Below are 26,493 nucleotides of genomic sequence, written 5' to 3'. Positions count from 1 at the left end.
AACCTGAACATATAATTCCATTAGAAGAAAAATTACTTGATTATTGGTACAGAAATTATACTGTAGTTAAATAATATGGCGTCATACACAATGAGAGTAAACAGATTCACTCTTATACGCAACCTTTTTTCTCATTCGTTCCTTACACACTCGCTGCTCTCTTTCAATGCAACATCAGCCATCGTTTTGACAGCTCTATATTGCAAAACTCTGTCCTTTTTAAAATTAAAAAATGCAGTGAAAAAACGTTGGAAATATCTTAAACAAACCCAATATGGCTACCCAAAAGCCTGGAGAATGGGCGTCTGGTCTCCTGGCAAGATTCGAAGATCAGGTAAACAATTTACAGCATTTTCAATATGTTGCGTTACGATGCTTTCAAGCGAAGTGAAAAAAATGTACCTGCTGCCGATGTTGTTTTGGTGTGAGTGTGGGTGTCAAGGGGGCTTTAGGCGGCAGTAGGGCCGGCGAAGCTTTATGAATGAACTGTCGAGCTGTGTCTTGAATGACAGCTAGAAGCGTAAATACGCTTGTCGGGGCACTTAATCAAAAATACATGCATATATAAATATATGTACATATGTGTAAGCATATGACATATGTATATAAAATATAAAATCTATATATTAATTTAAATTAAAATAAAATTATTAAAAATATATTTGTATTTAATGTAGAGTTGCTGCGAACGATGTGACGCAGTTGCTCAGCACTTTGCTAGTGCATATACTTAAATAATCTATGACATGTGTTTTTATCTGCAGTTGCCAAACAAAATTGGAGCCTATGGCACACAAGCGCGCATGAGCCAGGACCAGTTGGTAGCATGCCTTATACACATCTCGCGCTATCGCTTCTCACTGGTTATCTCCGGCTTGACCAAGATGCTGCAACGCGTAAACGAGGCTGTAAGTAACTCAAATAGATATAAATATATATGGGAGAACTAGCTAATTATATGAATTTATAGGCGCTGCAAAACCGTTATGAGCCGGAACGCTGCTACTTTGAATCTCTGGTCATTATATTAACCACGCTAGAGCGTTGTCTTACCAACCAAACCAAGGATACGGCACGCTTTGAGGAGGCCATGAATGTGAAGCTGTTGCTGCGCGAAATTTCACAGTTTGTGGACGTACAAAGCGACAACAATCCCAATGCAGCTCAATTAAAGGCACTTGCGTCCAAGGTGCTGTTTGCACTGTCGCAGAACCATTTCTCGGCAGTATTTAATCGAATCTCGGCACGCATACAGGAGCTGACATCGTGCTCCGAGGAAAATCCCGACTACAACGATATTGAATTGATTCAGCACATTGACATGGATATGATCAAACTGACCAAGCTGTTGCAAGGTATACGACCACATCAAGTACGCTTAATTTGTTATTAATCTCTAATTCTTTGTAGAAACAATAACCAAGTTTCGCTCGAAGCGTGCTCCGCCGCTCATTTTGCTCTACTCGCTGGAGAAAGCCATTTGGAACTGGATTGAGTATCACCCTCAGGAATTTCAGGACTTGCAGCGTGGCACAAATCGCGACATATCAACGTAAGTGGCTGCAAACCAATTCCGACAATTTATAACTAAACGATCTTTCAGCTGCTGGGAGCCACTGCTGGATTTTGTGGAATACTTTAAATCGGAAAACAAGAAGAGCAAAACTTTAGTTTGGCCGCTGCAAATGCTGTTGCTCATATTGAATCCTTCCAGCCTGGAGGCCACTGTTAATGAACTGCAGCAGTCGGAAAAGGAGAAAGAAAAGGAAAAGGTGCCCTCAAAGTCCACTCAATCCACTTCGCGCGACAAAGATTTCTCGGCAAGGCAATTCATTGAGAGCATCAAGCGTGGTTTGGGACCGCATTCGCCATCGAAGCAGGTGACCGAATCTTCGGCCATAGCATGCGTAAAACTCTGCAAAGCATCCACATACATAAATATCAATGACTCCAACAATGTGGTATTTAAATTGGTGCAATATTTCATCAACGATCTCAAGGCGCTGCTCTTCAACCCGCTAAAACCCTTCTCTCGTGGCCAAGGCTACAATTATGCCGACATTGAGCTAATGATTGACTGCTGGGTATCATGTTTTCGTATCAGTCCACACAATATCGAGGCTCTGAAGGTGTGCTTGAATCTGTCCTCACCACAGGCCTATCATTTTGTTATTGTATGCTCTCTCTTGCGGTGAGAAAACACTAAAAGTATAAACAACATACATATAATTATTTAAACATAAATATTTATAATTTCAGTCTGGCTCACATTTACGTGGACTTTCGCCTGCAGAATAAGAATCCCTTTCGCATAGTCAACCAGCCTCGTCTGCCCTGGTGGCCACAGACCGATGTCGTGCACTATCGTTCCGCTGAGTTGCGAGCTCTTTTCACAGATACCTTAAATAAAGCCACGCAAGGCTACATAGCACACACCCCGCTGCGCTACATAACTTCCTTAACACTCAAGTCCAAGGACACGCAGAAGGGTCTGACACGTTCCGAGGAAGGACCAGCTCACAAAATGCTCTTGTTACTACTCGTGCGGCTCATACACGCTGATCCCACGCTGCTATTAAATGTAAATTACTACTAAAGTCGATGAATGTGTAAAGAGCATAAACTAAGTTACAATTACCCTTTTTTCCAGACGCAGGGAAAGGTAGCGCATGAGGTCCAAAGCTCAACGCTAGAGCTTATAAATGGCCTGGTGAGCCTGGTGCATCAAACAACATTGCCGGATGTGGCTCAAGAGGCTATGGAAGCTTTGCTAGCACTGCATGCGCCAGAGAAAATTGAAGTCTGGAATCCCGAGGCACCCATTAACACATTCTGGGATGTCAGCTCGCAGGTGCTGTTCTCCATCTCGCAGAAACTCATACAACATCAGATAGCCAACTATACGGATGTGCTTAAGTGGCTGCGTGAAATACTCATTTGCCGCAACACATTTCTGCAGCGGCACAAGGACTATGCGCACGTGGGCAGCCAGATTGCCATATGCAAGCAAGCGCACATCAAAATGGAGGTGGTCTTTTTTATGTATTTGTGGAGCGTGGACCTAGATGCGGTCCTAACATCGCTATCTTGTTTTGGTTTGCTTTGCGAGGAGGCAGAGATCTGCTGCAGCTCCGATGAGTTGACCGTGGGCTTCATCATGCCCAACTATCACATCTACCAGGAACTGGCGCAGCTCTCTTCTTGTGAGTTATTTGGGATTTCTTAGTTGCAAACGAATGTTTATCAAAAAAATTTATATGTATACATATACATTTTAGCTGCCACGGACACGCGCATTTGCTTCTTTGAGAACAGCCATGGCAGTGTTCCGAGCCGCTTGATGCTGCAGAAGCGCATTATGACGTTGCTGCGCAAAATCGAGCACTGTGTGCACGGTGTCCAGCCCGCGTGGGAGGAAACCTTTCGCAACTGGGAGGTGCTTAGTAAGGTGCTCCAGACTTATCCTAAATTAAAGACCGAGGACGCACAAGCGGAAATATTCCATCGTGGCATGGGCAAGCGTCGTGCCAGCCACCAGAGCTCCGAACATGATCTGGAGGAGCAAATCAACGAGTGGGCCAACATGACATGGTTCCTCCTAGCTTTGGGCGGCGTTTGCCTGCAGAAGCGCAATAGCAGTCGTCAGATTTTAGTGCAACAATCGCAGAACAACGCATCGGTGGCATCACTAGCGCAGGCGTCACTGTATTCCAGTTCGACAAGCTCCGGGCATGGTTCGGCTCATCCCAGCACTGTCTCTTTGTCCGCCATACCGCCGGCGCCGCCACAGGATGTCAGTTATTGTGCCGTAACGCAGTGCGTAAAAATTATAATTAAATTATTTACTAACAGTTACTTGGCATACAATTGTTGGAATTTTCTTTAACATGCATATTAAATTATTTTCTTTGCAGATTTATTGGACAACTGCTGCGTCTGCTAGTGTGCAGCAATGAGAAGATTGGTCTAAACATACAAAAGAATGTCAAGGAGCTAGTGGGTGAAGAAATGTCCACACAGCTGTATCCCATACTGTTCGATCAGATCAGAGCCATAGTGGAAAAGTTCTTTGATCAACAGGGCCAGGTCAATGTGAATGTTACAGATATAAACACACAGTTCATTGAGCATACAATTTTCATCATGAAATCCATATTGGATCCCAAAGCGAGCAAGGATCCGAATAATGAACAGCCGTCACCATCGGAACATTTGGGTGTCACCAGCATTGAGGGCATGATGTTGGGAATTGTGCGCTATGTGCGTCACCTGGATATGAATGTCTATGCCATACGCATCAAAACGAAGCTATGCCAACTAGTGGAAGTCATGATGAAGCGGCGCGATGATTTAGCCTTTCGCCAAGAGATGAAGTTCCGCAATAAACTGGTTGAATATCTAACGGATTGGGTAATGGGCACATCGCATCAAATAGCTCCACCCAGCTCGGTGGATGCTTCTCTGTTGACGAGTACTTCACTGATTTTTCGTGATCTCGATCAGGCTTGCATGGAGGCGGTGGCTGCCCTGCTGCGTGGCCTCCCCCTGCAGCCTGAAGAGTCAGATCGTGGAGATCTTATGGATGCAAAGAGCGCATTGTTCTTGAAATATTTTACGCTATTTATGAATCTTTTAAATGACTGCATTGACAGCTCCGAGGCAGAAAAAGAACCTAACAATACTCCACTGCTGCCGCCACGTCCCCGTATGGCAGCCGGTAAACTGACCGCTCTAAGGAATGCAACCATACAAGCAATGTCTAACCTACTGGGCGCCAACATTGACTCTGGATTAATGCATTCTATTGACCTAGGCTATAATCCTGATTTGCAAACACGCGCTGCTTTCATGGAGGTGCTAACCCAGATTCTACAACAAGGCACAGAATTCGACACACTGGCCGAGACGGTGCTAGCTGACAGATTCGAGCAACTTGTCCAGCTGGTGACCATGATCAGTGACAAGGGCGAGCTGCCAATCGCCATGGCGCTAGCCAATGTGGTGACCACCGCCCAAATGGACGAGCTCGCTCGTGTGCTGGTCACCCTATTCGATGCCAAGCATTTGCTTTCGCCGCTGCTGTGGAACATGTTCTATCGCGAGGTCGAGGTCTCGGACTGCATGCAGACGCTTTTCCGTGGCAATTCGCTGGGCAGTAAAATTATGGCATTTTGCTTTAAGATTTATGGCGCTAGTTATCTGCAAATGCTATTGGAGCCGCTCATTCGGCCATTGCTGGATGATGAGGAGGAGACCTGCTTTGAGGTGGATCCAGCGCGTCTAGAGCCTGCTGATGATATCGAAGAGAACCGCAATAATTTGATTGCTCTGACTCAAAAAGTATTCGATGCTATTATCAACTCTTCGGATCGGTTTCCGCCGCAACTACGCTCCATGTGTCACTGTCTATACCAAGTGCTGAGCAAACGTTTTCCAAATCTGCTGCAAAACAATATTGGCGCCGTAGGAACCGTCATCTTTTTGCGCTTTATCAATCCAGCAATAGGTGAGTTGGTCCTTTAACTTAACGTTTCAAAATTATCATCTTTACTCCCTTACAGTCTCCCCGCAGGAGCTGGGCATTGTGGGCAAACAGGTGCCCAGCTCGGCGAAGCGCGGTCTTATGCTTATGTCTAAAATACTACAGAACATTGCCAACCATGTGGAATTCTCTAAAGAGCAGCACATGCTCTGTTTCAACGATTTTCTGCGCGATCATTTCGAAGCCGGAAGACGCTTCTTTATACAAATCGCCTCGGATTGCGAGACAGTCGACCAAACGTCACACAGCATGAGTTTCATTTCGGATGCCAATGTGCTGGCGCTGCATCGTTTGTTGTGGACGCACCAGGAGAAGATAGGCGACTATTTGTCCAGCAGTCGTGATCACAAGGCCGTTGGCAGACGGCCCTTTGATAAGATGGCCACGCTATTGGCCTATTTGGGTCCACCAGAGCATAAGCCAGTCGACTCCCACATGATGTTCAGCTCATATGCACGCTGGAGCTCTATTGATATGTCGTCTACAAATTTCGAAGAAATTATGGTTAAGCATCAAATGCACGAAAAGGAGGAGTTTAAAACGCTCAAGTCCATGAATATATTTTATCAAGCGGGCACCAGCAAGTCGGGCTATCCTGTGTTTTACTACATAGCCAGACGATACAAGTGAGTGCCCTACCGTCTCTATATCGATATATATTTATTAATATTGTTTACCTTGCAGAATTGGTGAAACCAATGGAGATCTACTGATTTATCATGTTATACTCACGCTAAAGCCCTTCTGTCACTCGCCTTTTGAGGTTGTTATTGACTTTACGCACACCTGTTCCGATAATCGCTTCCGCACCGAGTTCTTGCAAAAGTGGTTCTATGTTTTGCCCACGGTGGCTTATGATAATGTGCATGCGGTATACATTTATAATTGCAATTCGTGGGTGCGCGAGTATACAAAGTTCCATGATCGCATCCTGGCACCGCTTAAGGGCAATCGTAAATTATTGTTCCTTGAGTCGCCCAACAAGCTTAGCGATTTTATTGATGCCGAACAACAGAAGCTGCCTGGCGCAACGCTTTCTTTGGACGAGGATTTGAAAGTGTTTAGCAATGCCCTAAAGCTTAGTCACAAGGACACGAAAGTGGCCATCAAAGTGGGTCCCACGGCGCTGCAGATTACATCCGCCGAGAAAACGAAAGTCCTGGCGCATTCAGTGCTGCTCAATGATGTTTATTACGCCTCTGAGATTGAGGAGGTTTGTCTGGTGGATGACAACCAATTTACCCTGTCCATAACCAATGAAAGCGGCCAGTTAAGCTTCATTCACAACGACTGCGACAATATTGTCCAGGCTATTATACACATACGCAATCGCTGGGAACTTAGCCAGCCGGATTCGGTCACAGTGCATCAGAAGATACGACCCAAGGATGTGCCCGGCACGCTTCTCAACATGGCTTTATTAAATCTGGGCTCCTGTGATCCAAATCTGCGCACAGCTGCTTACAATTTGTTATGCGCGCTGACCGCCACTTTTGATCTAAAGATTGAAGGCCAGTTGCTAGAGACCCAAGGTCTCTGCATACCCTCGAATAACACTATCTTCATCAAGTCCGTCAGTGAGAAGTTGGCCACCAATGAGCCACATCTGACGCTGGAGTTTCTCGAGGAGTCTATACAGGGCTTCCAGCGTAGCACCATCGAGCTAAAGCATTTGTGCTTGGAATACATGACACCCTGGTTGAAAAATCTGACCAAGTTTTGCAAGTCTAATGACGACGCCAAGAAGTTAAAAGTCTCGCAAATTCTGGACAAGCTCATCTGCCTGACAATTGATCAAAAGGAAATGTATCCCTCGGTGCAGGCCAAAATTTGGGGCTCCATTGGCCAAATACCTGAGCTCATTGATATGGTGTTGGATAACTTTTTGCACAAGTCGATAAGCTATGGTCTGGGCTCGCCGCAGGTGGAGATTATGGCCGATACTGCTGTGGCCTTAGCCTCAGCTAATGTCCAATTGGTGTCGAAGAAGGTTATTACGCGTATGTGCCGCGTTATGGACAAGTCGTGCACGAATCCTACGCAATTTCTTGAACAGCACATGATGTGGGATGACATTGCCATACTAGGACGCTATCTGCTTATGTTATCATTTAATAATTGCCTGGATGTAGCCACCTCGGTTCCGTACCTCTTCCATACCATCACGTTTCTGGTCTGCTCTGGCTCGCTGTCCATGCGCGCTTCCACCCATGGACTGGTCATAAATATTATACATTCGCTGTGCACCTGCACAAATCTTTCGTTTGGGGAGGAAGCTCAGCGTGTGCTGCGTCTGTCACTTGATGAATTCTCGCTGCCCAAATTCTATCTGCTGTTCGGAATTAGCAAGGTTAAATCGGCAGCTGTTACAGCCTTCCGCTCTAGTTGTCGCCACCCTACTGACAAGTGGCTAGGCAATGAGCGCGTCACTCAACCGCTGCCTGCGGATCGTGAACGCCTATCGCTGCCTTCGCTGGAGGTCATCACAGATGCTCTTCTGGAAATCATGGAGGCTTGTATGCGGGACGTGCCGGACTGCGAGTGGCTGCATACCTGGACTTCTTTGGCGCGTAGCTTTGCCTTTTGCTATAATCCAGCACTGCAACCACGTGCTCTTATTGTCTATGGATGCATTAGCAAGAGCGTAACGGATCACGAGGTTAAGCAACTGCTACGCATACTAGTCAAGGCGCTTGAGTCTTTCAACGATTTAATACTGATTGAGGCTTTGGTCATGTGCCTCACACGCATTCAGCCTCTGCTACGTCCAGAGTCGCCTATACATCGTGCACTCTTTTGGGTGGCCATCTCTGTCTTGCAGCTGGACGAGATTACGCTTTATGGCGCTGGGCTGGCGCTGCTCGAACAGAATCTGCATACGCTCAAGTCGCAGGGCTGTTTCGATAAGAAGGAAACCATAGCCGAAGTCATGATGAAAACGCGCGAGAAGCTCGAGTGGCACTTCAAACAACTAGATCATGCTGTGGGCTTGTCTTTTCGCAGCAATTTCCACTTTGCTCTGGTCGGACATTTAATCAAGGTGAGTCGCTTATATTTTAAAAATGGGTGTGGTCTAAAATATTCATATCATTTCAGGGCTTTCGTCATCCCACGCCAACCACAGTGTCACGTACATCTCGTGTGCTGACCATGCTTCTGGGTATTATAGCCAAGCCACTGCATCGCGACAAATTCGAGGTGACGCCGGACAGCGTGGCTTATTTAACAGCTCTTGTGGCTGTCTCCGAGGAGGTGCGTTCCCGCTGTCATGTGAAACATGCGCTGCCACGCTGGCCGGCTGATCTAAGCGGCAGCAGCATGGAAAATGGCGAACTACCCAATGGTGTACAGACTGTAAGTGCATATAAGAAAAGAAAAAAAATTAATCTATTAATTTGTTGTGTTCTGATAATGTATTAATAAAGTTTTACTCTTTATATTGCAGATCGGCCAACCGTTGTCGAGACGTCAAAAAAGCTGGGATATACTAGATCAGTCAGCTCTGCAGTTTGCGCGTCATCATAAAGTACCTACCCTACAAGTAAGCTAATTAGGCAAAGTCCAATTACATTTTCGTGTGTTTCCTATTTGAAAAATCATTTTACAAAAGTTGTTATAACCATTTGCTATAGTAACTTTTGGCTATTCTCGTGTTATACTGAGATAATTATGTAAACATCCCGCCTATTATCAACTCTATTTGAGATCAGCATTTGCATAACTTATTAATCGTTCAATGACTTTTTCTTATCTCTTTTTATGTTTGTTTAAAAAAAATCCCCCGTAACATACATATATCACAACGTAACTCGTATATACTCAACTATACTACTTTATGTGCCTGCTGACTCTTTCATCTAATTGGTGCTTGTAACTCTCATCAAAATACTTATATATACATACAAAAACTACTCGTAATTGCCACTACTACTACGCATGAACATGTCATTTGATTTACGCTTAATTTGGTAAACTACAACAAAAACAACTTTATGATCGTAGAATGCGCGAGTTTTATTCAAAACTCAACGCTCATTTTCGGTACCAACCACCAAGGATCCGAATAATGCGAGCGGCATCGAAGAACGTCAGGTATTGACTAAAAAACTCTCACTTTAACTAGACCCCAGAAACCCAATAATAAAATACTCGAATTAAGTAATATATAATTTTCCTGCATGACACTGCCTGTTCGCTCAAAGCCCCATCAATTCCATTGGAATCCAATTTAATTGTACACCTTTCTTCTTTGTTTTAAAACTAGTTTAACATTTTCACAGTAAATACTAATTTTCAAATATCTTCACGTCCCTTATTAGCTGATTTGTATTTCAAATTTATACATCAATCTAACAAACTTTTCCGCAACCCAACAGGAACGCGGCTCACGTTCTTCTGTCTCAAATGAATCGAATGTTTTACTTGATCCGGAGGTGCTGCCCGATCTATCCATACAAGCGCTGGTGTTAACTGTTTTGGCAACTCTCGTAAAGTACTCCTCGGATGAGAACGAAACGCGCGTGCTCTATCAGTATTTGGCTGAGGGTTCCGTCGTATTTCCAAAAGTATTTCCCGTTATGTAAGTTATTTTTGCCATTTTACTTAAAAGCTTTTAATATATCATTTCTTACCCGTAGCCATTCGCTTTTGGATCAGAAAATTAATAATATACTATCCGTATCACACGATCAAGTTGTATTGAATTCCGTGCAGAGCATCATACAGAACATGTTGGCCAGCGAGGATCCCTCCCAGCAGCAACTACATTTCTTGCAAAGCTGCGGATTTGGCGGACTCTGGCGATTCGCTGGGCCCTTTACCAAGGTAAGTTTTCTTGAATTTTAACCAATCATCAAATAGTAAATTTTCTTTTTTGTTGCCTTTGCAGTACAACATGATGGGCGAATCTTCAGAGTTGTTTGTTAACTGCTTAGAAGCCATGGTGGAGACTTGTCTGCCTGGCGATGAATCAGCACCCGTCCCACCTTCTCCGCGTCCGTATAATCTCAGCTCTAGCCTGAGCAGCCTAACGCTTGGCTCACCCACAGATAAAGGTAAATTGTGAAAAATACAATAGCATTTTTGTTAATGCTCAAATTAGCTGCATAAATTGTTGAACTTGCTTTTAGCCTAGCGCATTATTATAGCCACAGATTTGAGATGATATTTTTGGTATACTTGAATTTTGATAAAACGTTATAAATATGTTCTCTATTTACTTTTTCTATATGCAAACACAACATTACGTTTAAATATATAGCATTCTCATCGGAATCATTAGACTTTTATGATAACTGCTCCGGCAGCGTCACCTCGCTGCGCCGCGCCTCACACAGCAAATCTCGCGCCAAACATCGATTGAACGAAAGTCCATCACATTAAACTGCAACTAATTTGAAAAACAAATATATAAAACAACTAAAACAAGCTTAGCAAATTATATATACACATACATAAACAAATCCATTACCGATAAAAAACAAAACACATCATGTTTATTAGAAGACATTGTGGGCTATACAGCCTATTGTGCAAGCATCTAATCAAGTTAACTAAGCGCTACTTACTAAATTAAATCGTACCTTACAATTGAATAAGTCAAACAATTGTACTAAATAGGGGGCAGTACATATTAATGGGTATGCAAATTGTTATTAATACCTTCCCCCTACCATCCCAAAAAAAAAAAAAAACAAAAAAAAACATGAAAATTGAATTAAAACACACATATGCACCTTATTGTATTAGCAAATTGTATGTTTGAATATTTGAAAATTGTATTTTCGATATTTATCAGTACCTTGACGCATTTATAAAACGTTTTTCGATTACACATGCGACTTTAAATTATCTAGCTCTTTTGTATCGTAGTGTAGTTGGCTTAAATGTTTGTTACATATTTTTTCGTACATATTAAAATTATAAGCAGAAATCGGCCGATGTTACTAACAACTATTTGACATATTTACCAATCGGTTAAACTAACCAAATCGCCAGTTTAGTAACTTGGCCCATATTTTATTATATACATACAAACTTTTAACCAATGGAATTACGAATCATGTTAAAATATATATAGATATATTTATATATAAATATTCAATATTAAACGTACCTAAAGCTTATGCAAAAATATATATTTGCATGCGAATTGCAACAGTGTTGCACAAACAAAGAAGCCATGCTCTCAAATTGACTAACAAAATTAATGTATAAAAAAATAAAGCAAAACACAAAATTTCGGTTGCAATAAGATTTGAGTTTTACAATAGCTTTAAACTAGACTAGAAAAAGCAACGTTACAGCGACATTTTATACTTTTTATAAATTGCATAGAATATTTTGATTAGTTAAACAGAATACAAATCTAAACAACTATATATATATATAGACTTTTATATACGACAAATTTGTTTGCCAAATGCGTACGAATTTTTACCCAGCATCGTTAGACTTGATTTAATTGAATTTCTAACTTTTATATTCCTCTTAATAATTAACTTAACTCTGTTTATTATTTTCTTAGTTTCTTGCGTAATTTATGTATATGTTTATGCCTCTTCTATCTTATTTTCAGCTGCATGAATAACAACAACAAACCCACGCACGAGACGTACCACACTAATCGCAAAAGTTATGCGTTTTTTAAATCTGTTTAAACAATGTTTCTAAACAAAAGAAAAACCAAAAAAAAAAACACACACACAAAATGTACAAACGCGTTTCGAACGAATGTCCACTGTTGATGATCGGTTATGCGTAAAATTAAACAAATAAAACTCGTTACATGTAAAAGGACTGAATGTATGTATATAGAGGAAGGCGAAACAGCTGGCAGAGGCGCATGGAACCCCACGAATAAATATTACAAATAATATAGCAAATACACAGATTTATACGTACATATATATATGTACTTATATTTTCACAAAGAATAAGAAACAAACAAACACGGCAAGAATTTTTGAACAACTATCGATGCAATGTAGTTTTTTAAAATATTTATGTATGTAGTTTAGAAATAAGCACATACCTACTTACACCAGTTCCTGCGATGACCATGGCCCAGTCGTAAGGGCCCCAAATGTACCCAAGTTGATCAATCAAAACGAAAACTGCAACAACTACAACAGCAATAAGAAGCTTAAGAAAAGTAGTATGCGATTAAGCTGCCTTTTCATTCTTTTGTATTATATGTAAATCTCTCGATGCGAATTAAAAAAAAATGTAATTAACGGCATTTATATTATGTTTTCAGATTTTATTTAAGCACATGTTCATTTAACTTTCTTTAACCTAATTTATTTCACAAGCATAATATTTTTTATATTTTACTTTATAAAATTTGTAAAACACCAAAAAACGAATTCCCTCGTAAAATAAGCAAACCCCAGTCGGCTTTTAATGCAAATTAGGCTTAGGCTTACAACACGTTTATAAGAACGAAAATCGAAATATTTATATACCTTATACATTTGTACCTCGTAACAACAACAAATTTAATCGCAACAAATTAGTCCGATATCTTCCTTTTTTAATAAGGCATACTAGCACAAGAATTTTACTTATTACCAACTGAAACTAACACATTTTGAATCAAAGGTAACTAGAACAGGAAACTATGTATAACAAATCCGAGAAACATTACTTTTGCATATAAGTATATCGTATTTATGCTCTATGTATGTATGTGTTGCTATATGTGTATTTATGTATAATCGAAAAGTATATATTGTAATTTACATAACTATCGAACGAAATAGAAATTGCCCAACTATGCGGCTAACTAAAAATATAGTATATTAAATATTCCAGTTTCAAGTCTATCAATATACAAGTTTATCGAGCAAATTAATTTACTCTCAATAAAATGTTTAAAGGAAAACCCAATAAATTATTTTTATTAAAGTCGAATTGTTAGAATATCTTATTAACTTCAAGGATAAATACTACCCATTAGATTAATTTGAAAGATGTTAAAGAATGTAAATATTTTTGAAGAGAAACTGCAAATATTTTAAGGGTTCGTAAATCGCTTTTTAATCATTTTCCTCATCCATATCAGAAATTCCAGCTCTTGTTCTTTTGTATGCAAATATTTATAATGGTTCTGGCAGTTTCAACAGATCAACCCCAGAGCTAAATACCATATGCACTTGCCAGACAATCCATTGGTGCGTTGTTTGGCGCGCCAAGATTAAAAACCTCCCCCACGAAGCAACGGAATCAGAGCCTCATCTTCAAATGCAGTCGTCGTTGTGTTTGTTGGCTTCTCAATTTCATGCATGCGATTACACGACCCTCGGGCTCAGGGGCAGACACTCACCCTCGGCGCGTTGGTCGAGCAGGTGAATTTTGTCGATGGGCCAATCTCAGTTGTAAACGCGCCAAAACGGAGCAAGTGCCACAGCTGACCAGGCCAAAATCTCGAAAATACAATCCCAATACTTGTGGGAATGCTTGAAGTAAACTTTCTCACGATGTGCCGCCAACGGCACACCGGCTGGCAAGTGCCTGGCACTGGCAACTGGTACGGGTGGCAGTGGTTGCGGTGGTTGCGAGCGAGCAAGCGCGGCCCGTTCCCGTCCGTAAGTGTAATGCAATGTCGCATCAAAGAGGAAATGAGGTCTGGGTCTCGATCTGGCCCTGCTGCCTGTGACACACACACATACACACACACGCGAAGACAGCGCGCCAAAGGGAAGAGAGCAAAAACACAGCCACGACACAAACAGAAAAACCAACAATGCCGCCGCCATCGTTGAGATTGCCGCCCGGGGCCCAAGTGAGGGTAGCTAAAGGGAACGGGCATGGCACGCATGGGGCACGGTTGCCAGAGAGTGTGCGAGGCACAGACAAAGCCAGGTCGAGGTCATGTCGCCGTCGCATTCGTTCTTGAGTTAAATGTTGCACGCAGCCAGCTCGTGTGTGCGTGTGCGTGTGGTGCGAGTTGCTGCCGCTTCTGCTCATCGTGCTGTTGGTGGTGGTTCCTCTGGTTCGGCTTTTGTCTCTCGCTCCGGCTCACGCTCTGTTCCTGTTGCGCAGGCGCACGGCATCGGCACGAGAGAAAAAGAGAGCCCGCTCTGGCAGAGGCATAGCGTACGCGCTGTTGGCATCAGGCGTGTGCACTGAGCGAAAATAAATAACTATTCGTCATTTTTAGAACACTGTTCAAGTTCACCAACATTTTTTAGATAAATATGATTTTATAAAATTTTTGTTTTCTGGTAAAAACATACTTTAATCAATCCTTTCGCACTCTTGCTTGTTAGTTTTTCATTGTTGTTAGGTTAATATTTACATACGGTTTCTTATCTTTATTTACAAAATTTTATTTTTGCATATATTTCTACTAACGTACACTTCTATTAGGTGGTGCTGATATCTACGCGCAAGCCTTATGAATCAGACCAAACTCATTCCTACTCTATTAAAAACCACCCAATCCAACAAACTATTTACCTACGAATAATTTAACTACATGCATCAACAATTTTTTTCAGTGTAGCTAAACGGCTTCCGCTCACTTGTCACAAATATCTATGCTTTTTAATCAATAGGGTATATACATGGGAAATTTTTCAAAATCAGCAAAAGTCATATATATATATAAATATATATGTATATATCTTCTATTATGTTATATGAAATGTATATGAACATTTTTTATTTGACTTAAATTTATAAGAATATTGTTTTTAAAACATAACATTTGTCTATGGATAATTGTCAGTCAATTCTATCAAATCATTGTAAAATTTACATTTAAAGTGTTATTTGAATATACAGGGTATCTTATAGTGAAGCAAGCAAACTAAATTTCTTTTAAATGTTGCACACGTGCAGCGTTAAGGGCATCTTGCCACAAGCAGAGCGTCGGAGCCACACACACTTACGCACAACGACACGATTGATGCTCGTCTTGGGCCATCATTCCCGATCGGATCCGCTTCGCTCTGATCGTTTTGAGCGTTGCGTGGTAGCAGTTAGGGGAGGATTTTGCAAGTGTACGCGCCGCCGACGCCGACGCCTGCTGCAGCTACAAAAAGGATCAGTTTACCTTGCGGCAAGATCATTTCTCAAGCGACTACCGTGCGGTGAACAGCAGCAAGTGTCCGTTCCGCAGCAGAGTTCAACATACGCCCGGACAAATTTATAAAGCTACTTGCAACATCACAATTAACAAACACACCCAATCAAATTAGTACTATGGCCGTGGAGGGTCAAAGATTTATGACCAAGACGCAGCACTATCGCAAGGTCACCAAGCCGCTGCTGGAGCGAAAGCGACGGGCGCGCATGAATCTCTACTTGGATGAGCTAAAAGATCTCATTGTGGATACAATGGACGCGCAGGGCGAGCAGGTCAACAAGCTGGAGAAGGCTGATATACTGGAGCTGACCGTGAACTATCTGAAGACGCAGCAGCAGCAGCGTCTGGCCTGCGGCAGTGCCGGCACACCTCCAGACATGTCCACACCCACTTCTCCACCTGCGAATCAGTTGAACTTTGACAAATTTCGCGCGGGTTACACACAGGCCGCCTATGAGGTCTCCCACATATTCTCCACGGTGCCCGGTGTAGATCTTAAGTTTGGCACGCATCTGATGAAGCAGCTTGGACATCAGCTAAAGGATATGAAGCAACAACTGATCAGCCCGGTGCCCAGTGAAGATGCCATCGAACCTGTCAATCTGGCCAATGGGAAGCAACAGCGCTCCACATCACCACAAGAGAATCTAGACAAGGGTGAGGATGTGTGGCGACCCTGGTAAACTATCCACAATGCCGATCCCTTAGCTTTATTACACTTGCACATTGAGAGCTTTATTAATCTGGTTCTAGTTCATAAGTCTTAATCGAGTTTTCCAAGGCTTATTGTAAACATTTGCCCTCGTTTATTAGATGATTATTTGACAAGATTTTATACCTATATGATGTGATGTTCCTGTGATAGTTTTTAAGTGCGTTTTTTTGTATCTGATCTCCAGTAGCAAATAATACTTAAATATTTAAACATAATTAATCTTAATTTGAATACACACCGAGCTTCCCAATGAGCTTCCATTTAGATTATACTGTAAAATGATTACTCATAGATATTTTGAAACAAATCATTTAGTTGATCTTTAATTTATACGCTTTTAATAAATATAAACAATTGTATATGCCATACCACAATTTTGTATTTATTATTATATTATGAAATTATTTTGATTTTCAAAATTGCATACTTCCGGTCGAAGAAATACCAATTATTCAAGTTATGTAAACATTTTTGAAATATAGTTTTTTAAGCTTAAAAATATTATCTTAAAATCAGAACAATATTTTACCCTATATGATTGAGTTACAACTTTAATAAAACGTATTTATAATTTATGTAAAATTGAGCAATTCATTAAATTATACATAAATTTGTAAACTCTCATTCAAATAAATCACCTCATCTCAATAAAATTAAAATTTGACAAATTTTCTCCGCCAAATACCGTCTTTCGAAGATCGGGGTCACCCCTGGTACATGCGAACGTCCCATTTGGAAAGTGAGCCATAAATATATAGGTTGCGAATTACATCACGTTACTTGGAAATCACCCCAATCGACTGGCTAGACGACTTCTAAGAAGGAGAAGGAGCCCGAATGCGAAGGAGATTTCGGAGGTCTAATTCAACCGATCTCTCAGAATAAGTTGTACTAGTATTTATTCATATAAGTTCAATTGCAGTTGCTTAAATAAAAAATAAAACAAAATCAACTTAAAATAAAAGACATATTTTCTGTCAAATAAATCAACAAGAAAAAGATTTTAAGAGTTTGCGTTTAACAAATATCTTAAGAATAATATAAGTATTGGTTTCTCAGAGTTTTTTTCCAATATATATTTGGAACAAATAAATAAATATTTTCGCAGCTTAAAAATAATGAATTACAAGGTTCATATAATAACAAATAAGCGAAAAAATTGAATCATAACATTTTTACAAATAAATTGCGAATACTCCCCTAATTTTTTTGACGAATCGTTATTTGTTGTTATTTTTTTGACAGATTTCTTATATTTTAGTATTTTAATATATAAAAAATAATAATATAATTAATAATATAAAAATGTAATTATTATTGAAATTGTTTTTATTATTATTATTATTATTATTATTTTTTATAAACTACTTTTTTGTAGTTGTGAAGTTGTTTTTGAATTTATGGCCTAAGTCTCAATTGAACTGGTGATTAATCGAACCATGTAGTCGGCTCACGACACAGTGAATAGCTTTAAATAATGGCTGACCACATCCATTTGCAATCATTCACCCAACACCATTTCATATATCGTCATAAACATGCGCATGTAAATGTTCACCCAATATCCACAGCCCAATTACAAGAGCCTGGAACGCGCACGACTTACAGTCAAAAGTCGAAAGTGTGTCCACCGTGCGCCACACGCGAGTAACGAGCAGCAAGAGTCGAGCAACAAGCATCGAACAGCATCGCTTGGCCCATGCCCGACCTCGACTCTTACATACAAAAGGTGCCCATGGGCCAGGATCAGGGCAGAGCCAGAGCCAGAGCCAGAGAAAAAGCAACGGGAACACAAATTAAGCACACTCGTCGCACACGAGCAATGTTCCCACAGGATCATAACTGGCACACAGCCGGCCAACAAGTGCAGGACGAGCCGAAATGGAATGCCAATGCACAAACAGGAAGTGCTGCTCTTTGCTGCTCTGCCTAAGCGAAACGCCCCAGCAAAATGCTGCTGCTCCTGGCATTCTGGCCGTGTCGTTCCCACGCCAACGGGCCAGCGTCTGTTGGCACAAATGAGATGGCAAGAAGCGTGCAGTTCATTATCCTTTCGCTCGCCCATGTTCTTAGGCAAATCATAACACAAATCTAGAAATGGCAGCTGCGCCACAAACTCACAAACGCACAAACTGCAAAAATTCCCATGGCCTGGCCAGGCGGAGCATGGTTCGAGCTGCGCTTCGTTGCCCATTGAGCAGGTGAGCCTCAGAATATTGGTGTGAGAAACCAAGGAGGAAAGTGGTTCCCACGATACTGCCAAGCACACACTCAAATGAACACACATACACACGCACAAAGGCAACGATCCTGCGAAGGCAGCGATCCTGCTCCCTGGTGCCCGCTGATGATAAGGGTGCCACCAGAGGGCAACAATAAGAAACCGAGCGAACAATAAGAAACAGCGGAAGGGTCGACGACGTCGTCGTCGAGCAACCCTCATGCCAGCACACGCTGCACAAAATGCCAGCACAGCCGAAGCCAAAGCCGAGACCGATCCAAGCGCACGAGGTATTATGGGGGTTGTTTTTGCCGCTCGCCTATAAAAGGCAGCGGTCCGGCGAGTCAAGAACACACAACGTCTTGCACAGTCAGAGCAGGAACAGCTCAGCAAAGCAACCAAAATAACAACACCAAATAACCAACAAAATGTCGTCAATACAAATATCGGAAATGTCCAAGACGTACCAATACCGCAAGGTGATGAAGCCATTGCTGGAGCGCAAGCGGCGCGCACGCATCAATAAGTGTCTAGATGAGCTAAAGGATCTGATGGTCGCCACGCTAGAATCAGAGGGGGAGCATGTCACACGCCTGGAAAAGGCCGATATACTCGAGCTGACCGTCACCCATCTGCAGAAGATGAAGCAACAGCGCCAGCACAAACGCGCCAATGGTGGCGCCGAGACACTTACGCCTGCCGAGGGCTTCCGCTCCGGCTATATACACGCCGTCAATGAGGTGTCCCGCTCACTGTCCCAGCTACCCGGCATGAATGTCAGCCTGGGCACACAGTTAATGACACATTTGGGTCAGCGGCTTAATCAACTGCAACCCGCCGTTAAGGAGGTGCTCCCAGTGACGCAGCCGCTCTCCGTGCACATTGCCAGCCGGGATGCCTACTCTGTGCCCATTTCGCCCATCTCCAGCTATGCCGGCAGCCCCAACTCAAGTGTGGCCAGCGAACAACTGGGCAGCGCCTCGCTCCTGACCACTTGCTCCAGCAATCTCAGCATTGACGTCACCAAAATGGAGGAGGTGGCAGACAGCGAGGATGAGGAGAATGTCTGGCGGCCTTGGTAGAGAACCAGCGAGAGCGACAGAGAAAAAGAGAGAGAGAGAGAGAGAGAGAGACTATAAGAATGAGAGTTAAGAATAGCAAATGTCTTCCAAGTCAAAGGGTTAACCAAGCCCAATTGACGCCCACTTAGCATTAAGTTTACAACAACAACAACAACAAAAAAGCTTTAACACGGCGCAGTTCATGTGATAACTAAGTTTAATAATAAATTATATAGCTAAAATCGAAATACCATGCATCTTTTATTGACTCATCGTATTTTCCCCTGGTATAACTGATCAGTTATAAGACTGAACTTAATGGGAATAGCTGCTTATCAATCAATAAGCAACATATGACTATCCAATTGGTCAAACTGTATCCAGGAATATATATATATATATGTATTAGTTAGGAGGGTCAATCAGTTGTTGTAGCGGAAATGCGCTGACCGTAGCCTAAACTGCTGCTACAATTTTCTCGAACCCAACTGAGTCAATTCGTTGTAATTTTCTGATTCTTCTTATTGTTAAAAATGCCGACCAAAAATCTGTTAACAATAGAAAGCGAAAACAATGCCAAGGCCGAGAAGAAAACCAAAAAGAAAACTACGAAAAAAAAAACATACTAGAAAAATAAAATCAATGTCCGTTACGAGTCTGCCGACGCGTCCAGGGTCCAGGAGCACCCCTTGAACACGTGTGCACACAATAAGACCGGGCAACATAAAAAATTAGAGACTTATCTCTTGGCGTGCCTAATCGAGTTACGACAATGTCGCTCAGCCTTAGGCCCAAAACGAAATCTTCTTGAAAAGAAAAACGGCCCAAACAATAGTAGAAAAGGATCGAGTCATCGTTGTACAACCCTCCGGCCAACCTCCAACCATTAAGCATCCTTTTTGGGCACTCGTCTAGAAAATCGTGTGCACAACGGTCAAGGCAAGACACATAATTGCTCGGGCTGTCTGTCTGACATTCAGGTAAAGGTAAAATGATTGCTCTACCCTAGGGCAATCCACAGCTTGGGCCCTGACAGGATATCACTTTTAGCTGGCCCGCATCATTTGGTTATCTGCTGCCGCTGTCGCTGTTGTCGTTGTTGCTGCTTTTGTTGTTGTTGTTGTTGTTGCTGTTCTTGTTGTTGCTGTTGCTGCTCCAACAAGACCAGTAGCTCCGACGCCTGAGCTGTTAACAATCAATGAAGTTAAAGACAGCCACATAAAATAGCCCAGACAACATGAAAATTATGAGGGCACCTCTGGGGATGCAAAATCGTGGCCTTGATCAGCATTAACGATCTTAAGACTGAATATTTCTGAGCAGTAAATTCACCATCATGTGAGATTTAAATAATGCGGGTTAGCCAAATCATCATTTAATTATTAATTTTAGATTAACTAAAAATTTAATTGAGCATATGTACATTGTTTTCAATTGTTATTCTTAACAATAAATATAATAAAAATTAATATTTTAAATAAATAAATTTTAAATAAATATATAGATCAGACAGGTTCGCTTTTATGTGCACCCTACAGCTAAAATGACTTAGATTCGGTAATATTTGCAATTTATATAAGTTGTGCCTAACTGACACCTATAAAGCTAATACGACTTTAAGAAAAGAGCCAAAAATCATTTTGTATAACTCAATTGAATTTTCAGTCGTGTAGCTCATACAAATTTGCATATGATCAATACGGACAAAAAAATCGCGACTCAATGTTGATCCTCGGCCATCCCTAGGCAGCATAATTGTGGCATGGCAACAACAACAATGACAGCAACAACAACAACAACAACAACAACAACGACAACGACAACAAGATGCACAACCAGAGACGACAATGGACAATAAGCAGAATATGGTATAAGGCGAAGGCAAAAGGAAATGCACGCGGCAGCTACGAAAGATACTTAATCTTAAAGGTAAACCCGATGAATGATGAACGAATGTGTTGCAACGTAACCGAAACCGTATCCCAATCCCAAAACTCCGAAACGTTCAAAGATCTGCAAAGAGCTCGACGCTCGCCGCTCGCCGCTCGCCTCTCGAACGCAAGCCCGAGTCATTAAAAATCTACAATACACAAACTGCATACGAATCACTTGAAGGGCCACAGCACACGCACACACACAAATTGACGGGCGGAGGGACTGGTCGTCGGGCACAGGGTGAGGGGCAGGGTGAGGAGCGGAGCGCAGTACAAAAAATATCAGAAGCGAAGATCGTGAGAAAATGGTTTGGAACGTGGTTCTCACACGATCGACACACCTGCCCTTTTTTATGTGTAAGTGTGTGTGCAGGGTGTGTGTGTGTGTGTGTGTGTCTCCCTGTTGTACGTATTTTTGAATTCAAGATACAAGACCACTTACGGGCAAGATCACGACCGAGGAGCGAGGAGGCGAATAGCTGCTGCTGCTGCTGCTGCTGCGACTTGAAAGAGAAAAGCAGCGTGCGGTAAGTGTGCGGCAAAGTTGACGTCGTCGCATTGGCCAACATTGTAATGACTGTGGACACACGATCGTTAAGACCACAGCGTAGCCGAACACAAAAGGGGTAGGGGGGCAGGCGACAAGGCGGCCTGTGGCGCGGCGCATGCGCGATGAAGCCGCACCGCGCAGCTCGCAGCTCGCAGCGTTTTGTCGAACGAACTCAATTTACTTTGTTTACGGCCAGAGCCAGAGCCAAAGCGAGACAAAGTTCGAGTGTGCGATAGAGACAGTTAGCCAGTGTGAGGCACAGGCCGAGCCACACTTATATGGTGTGCTATTGACTCTGTAATATCTTTAATATGGGATGTTGTTACACTGCATTGGCACACGCGCACGTTGCCACTGGACGAGCGCTGCCCAGAGCCAGTGTTGGCGGGCGTGTGTGTGTGTGTGTGTGTGCCAGAGATGCTGGCACGAGTTGTTGCATGGCAGCCCCACACCAACCCCCCTCACCCAGCCAAACAGCCGCTGCTCATCTCAACGATGCCTGGCCCCTCAGCTCAGCCCATCGCCAGCGCCCGCTCCATCGGCTGGGTTGGCCGGTTTTTATTTTTGATTTTTTTTTTGTTGCTTTTTATTTATTTTTTTATTTTTTATTAAGTGGTGGTCTTGCGCTTACTTTAATATGGCTGCATTAAATTTTGCGGCGTGTGTGTATTATGACTGCAGTAGGTGGCACTGCCTGGCCCCGGGGCAGCAACGGCAGCAGCAGCATCAACTACAGTTGCTTGAGTGAATGTGAATGTGAATGGAATGGAATGGAATTAGTGTGGGGCCAACACTCAGAGGTCACGTGATGTGCGCACCGTACTGTACTTCTTCATTTTTTTGCTACCTTAAAGCGCTTACTAACCGTTCAAGACGCTCCAACCGAACCGTTAATTATTGGCCTACATAAAATAATATCATTCGCATCATTGCCAGCAAATGACTCGATAGTTTTTGAAGGTATTCGAAATATAGAAGTAAAAGTGTCAAAATTATTACAATAAGTAGCCTAGATGCAATGATAAATGTTTTTTATGTAATACATATTAATGATGACTTAAAAATGAATGAATGAAAAAACTTTAAATATTCTTTTTGCCTTTAGTTACTTGTAAAATATATTAATCCTATTTGGGTTTCCAGTGAAAAGTCCTAATATACCATAATACCAAGAAAATTGTTAATTTAGCCTGTGTTTTTGATTGGATTGCTCATTTTGGTAATTTTTTAGCTTCCAATACTTAAGCAGATATCTTCACTTATGTCATTAAAATATCATCATAAGCCTGCTAATTTCTGACAGCACTTTTTGAAAAGATCAGCCAAGGCGAGTTCTTTAATGGTCCTCTTGCAATTTTCGTATTCTTCAAACTTGTAGCTGATTGGCCAAAAAAAAAATAAAAAAAAAAAAACAAAGAAAAGCACAAATATAATATATATGTAGGTATGTGTGTGTGTGTGTACAATAATGATATAAAAGAGCTGTGCAGGTCGCCGTGCCAATGTTACGTGACTAATCACATTTGGCAGAGATTAGCAGCAATCAGCATCAGCGGAGAGTAGCAGTCATCATCATAGTTGTCCACACCAGACACAAAAGCGTTCAATTTGAAGTTCCGTAACCAAACCGCACACACTCACACACACGCACACACACATACAGAGGGAGAGTAGCCAACACACATACATGTTGCTCATATACCGATACCAATACCGATACATAGCGAAGTTTTAAGTGCCCGGTCCGGTCGCGGTCGCGGACCTTAATTTGCGATGTCTGTCTGGAGGTCTGTCCGCCCGTCCGGCCGGCGGCCCCGGCGCATGTGCCAAACGGTCAAGCGCAGTTAAAGCTGTCAAAGCTACGACAACAACAGCAACAACAATGCGAACCATTGACAGGCGAGTCGAGCGGTTCTCACACTCGAAAACTTGTAATAAATTGAGTTTCCTAGAATTTAGTTGCTGGTCTTTAAACACACATACATCTATCTATATACATACATATACATATACATAAATATATATGTTTTTTTTTTTTTTGCTGCTCTACGCTGTTTTTATTATTTAATTGCCGCAGCAGCGCCGGCGCAAAAGGCCCCGCGGTCATAGCCGGCGGCGAAGCTGAATGAAGTCGGAATCGGAGAACTGAGTATGAACCGTCATTAAATGAGGCCAACTGGAGAGGCCGAGTGTGGGAAAATATTTAGCGACTTCCGGCTGCGGTTTTGATTTGGATTTTCTATGGAGCTCATTATATGCCCGTCGCCTCCGGAAGGGCTTCATTGATGATTGTGCTTATCGCTGGACAGAATGACGCAGGCAGTCAGGCGCCTCGTGAAATTGAATCACTTGCTGAAACTCGAGATGACCAAATTAAATGAAATTTCGGGATTTTTTTTTTTTTTTTTTTTCAAACATATATGAACATATTTTATTTATTTTGATTTGATTTGCTCTGGGTGCACATTCAAAATGTAGCTACACTCTTTAGCCATGTTGTCGGCTCTAGCTGAGTGGCTCAAAGATCTTTGCAGTGAAGCTGTCGGCGCACGGTTTCCAGTCCATTGCGCCGGTACGAACAGCTGTCCAATTGAGTGCAAGTGAGTAAGTTGTCAACGCCTTGTGCTTCAAGGCTGCCGCCTGCATTGCGTTCACCAGGGACGCCACATGGGTCCAGTGCTGTTGGAGCTGGTGCTCGCCTCACTGGGCGCCGGGCTGCAGCTGCCGCTGGCACTGCCGCATTCTGAGGGCGGCGGTGTGACGAGAGCGGGAGATGGACTGCTGCTGCTGCTGCTGTTGCTACTCAGCTCATCATTTGGTTGGAGCGGCACGGTTACACCAATGGGCAGCGTGGGCACCACCACTTGCAAGTAGTTGAGTCGATGGCCCAGATGACTCATTAGCTGCGTGCCCAGATCAACGCTGACGCCGGGCACCGCAGCCAGAGTTTTGGACACCTCATTAGCAGCATGCACATAGCCGGCCCGAAAGCTCTCCGCAATGCTCAGCTTGGAATCGCCGGCGACGCTGGCATTCGAGCTGCTGCCCAGACGCAGCTGCTTTTGGGCGCGCAACTTCTTCATATGCTCCACGGTCAGTTCGAGTATGTCGGCCTTCTCCAGGCGCGTAATGTGCTCACCCTCCTGGGTCAGACACTCCACCATGATGTCTTTCAGCTCATCCAGGCACTTATTGATACGCGCACGACGTTTGCGCTCCAGCATGGGTTTCATAACCTTGCGGTATTGATAGGTCTTCGACATTTCCATTTCCAGCACCATATTGTCTATGGGGAACACTCAACAAATCACGCGTAATCCACAGTTGGTCTTGAGTATGTTTTTCTGAGTCTCTTGCGCTTTTCGTGCGTTGCTCTGTGCTGCACACGCCGCAAAGTCGTAGCTTTGAATGATTCAGCTCGCTGTTGGCGTCGTTCTTTTTATAGGCTCGGACCTCATTTCGTTGCGGCAGCGAGTGCGAGCGAGATGCGCATTTTGCCTCGTGCGCAACCCAACTTTTAAGTTCCTTTCTCCCTTGCGCCTGCTGCTGCCGCTGCTGGCTTCTGTTTACGTATGCGCTGTGTGCGCTCAGCCAACATCGCTCTCTCTCGCTCTCTCACCCTCTCGTGTGCTTGTGTGTGATGGCAATAAAATGACTTGAGCCGCGGCTGCGCCTCTATCTGGCTGCATGCATGTGTGTGTATATATATATATATGTGTGTGTGTGCGTGTGTGTGCGGTTGTGTGAGTTGTGATTGTTATACCGTGGGAAACTGTTTCGCAGCCGATTTCCACGACGACGACGACGGCTGGCTGCCTGGCCTGACTTCTTCTGATTGTGCATGCTTGGGGTCTTTGGCTGTCCGTCCCGCCGTCCGCCTGGCCTGGTCTGACGGCCCGCCTTAAGAGCTCTGACTGTGGCAGAGCGGCAGCCAAGCGAGCACATGCCTTCCATCCATAACAAGATGTTTGCATTTCAATTCATTTGTATGTGGCCGGGTATTTGGACTCGAGCTCAGAGCTCTCTGCTGGTGCTGGTGCTGGTGCTGGTTCGTCGTGGGTCTTGTCTTGGCTGCAGCTTGCCATGTGCCTTCGCCTTCGCCTTCACCCTTGCAGTAGCTTATGGCACGCTGATAATTGTGGAATCGTCATCGCGCAGCAGTTTTTTCTTGTTGCTTTGTTTTGTTTTTGTTTTTGTTTTTATTTTTGTTGCATGTATGTATGTATTTTTTTTAACGCTTTATGGATCATTGATTGGGATCGTGGGCTTCGTGGGCCAAGCATTACGCTTTTCGTTTACATGATTATTCTTGATTGCCCATTGCGACGACCACTGTACGGGCTTTGGGATCTGTTGGTGTGTGTGTTTTTGTTGTTT

General features: G+C 42.9%; 4 protein-coding genes across 7 annotated transcripts; 3 read left to right on the top strand and 1 right to left on the bottom strand.

Moving 5' to 3' along the window:
• Positions 1–81: 81 nt before the first annotated feature.
• Nf1 (neurofibromin 1) lies at positions 82–12,496 on the top strand. 4 transcript variants are annotated; one of them, XM_032433924.2, is made up of 18 exons: positions 82–334; positions 765–908; positions 971–1,355; positions 1,411–1,552; positions 1,604–2,191; positions 2,260–2,581; positions 2,657–3,203; positions 3,279–3,816; positions 3,915–5,506; positions 5,562–6,168; positions 6,227–8,582; positions 8,639–8,896; positions 8,988–9,083; positions 9,545–9,634; positions 9,919–10,121; positions 10,180–10,366; positions 10,431–10,596; positions 10,803–11,253. In XM_032433924.2, exons 1-18 carry the CDS (start codon positions 275–277, stop codon positions 10,922–10,924), a joined length of 8,403 nt encoding a protein of 2,800 aa, XP_032289815.1. In that variant the 5' UTR covers positions 82–274; the 3' UTR covers positions 10,925–11,253. The 4 variants fall into 4 exon arrangements, with proteins under 4 accessions (XP_032289815.1, XP_032289811.1, XP_032289821.1 ...); XM_032433920.2 differs by having other exon boundaries at positions 83–334; positions 2,651–3,203; XM_032433930.2 differs by lacking the exon at positions 10,803–11,253 and adding an exon at positions 12,120–12,496 and having other exon boundaries at positions 86–334; positions 2,651–3,203.
• Positions 12,497–15,518: 3,022 nt separating this feature from the next.
• E(spl)mdelta-HLH (Enhancer of split mdelta, helix-loop-helix) lies at positions 15,519–16,724 on the top strand. The gene has a single exon (XM_002053435.3). The coding sequence runs from the start codon at positions 15,752–15,754 to the stop codon at positions 16,316–16,318; it is 567 nt and encodes a 188-aa protein (XP_002053471.1). The 5' UTR covers positions 15,519–15,751; the 3' UTR covers positions 16,319–16,724.
• A 2,210-nt stretch (positions 16,725–18,934) lies between these two features.
• E(spl)mgamma-HLH (Enhancer of split mgamma, helix-loop-helix) lies at positions 18,935–19,874 on the top strand. Its single transcript, XM_002053436.3, has one exon. It carries the CDS (start codon positions 19,000–19,002, stop codon positions 19,651–19,653), a length of 654 nt encoding a protein of 217 aa, XP_002053472.1. The 5' UTR covers positions 18,935–18,999; the 3' UTR covers positions 19,654–19,874.
• A 4,595-nt stretch (positions 19,875–24,469) lies between these two features.
• Positions 24,470–25,538, bottom strand: E(spl)mbeta-HLH (Enhancer of split mbeta, helix-loop-helix). The gene has a single exon (XM_002053437.4). The coding sequence runs from the start codon at positions 25,395–25,397 to the stop codon at positions 24,768–24,770; it is 630 nt and encodes a 209-aa protein (XP_002053473.1). The 5' UTR covers positions 25,398–25,538; the 3' UTR covers positions 24,470–24,767.
• Between the last annotated feature and the right edge of the window lie 955 nt (positions 25,539–26,493).

Source organism: Drosophila virilis, chromosome 2 (assembly GCF_030788295.1).
Source record: "Drosophila virilis strain 15010-1051.87 chromosome 2, Dvir_AGI_RSII-ME, whole genome shotgun sequence".
Classification (NCBI taxonomy): Eukaryota; Metazoa; Arthropoda; class Insecta; order Diptera; family Drosophilidae; genus Drosophila; species Drosophila virilis.
This window is presented reverse-complemented; position numbering and strand designations above follow the sequence as displayed.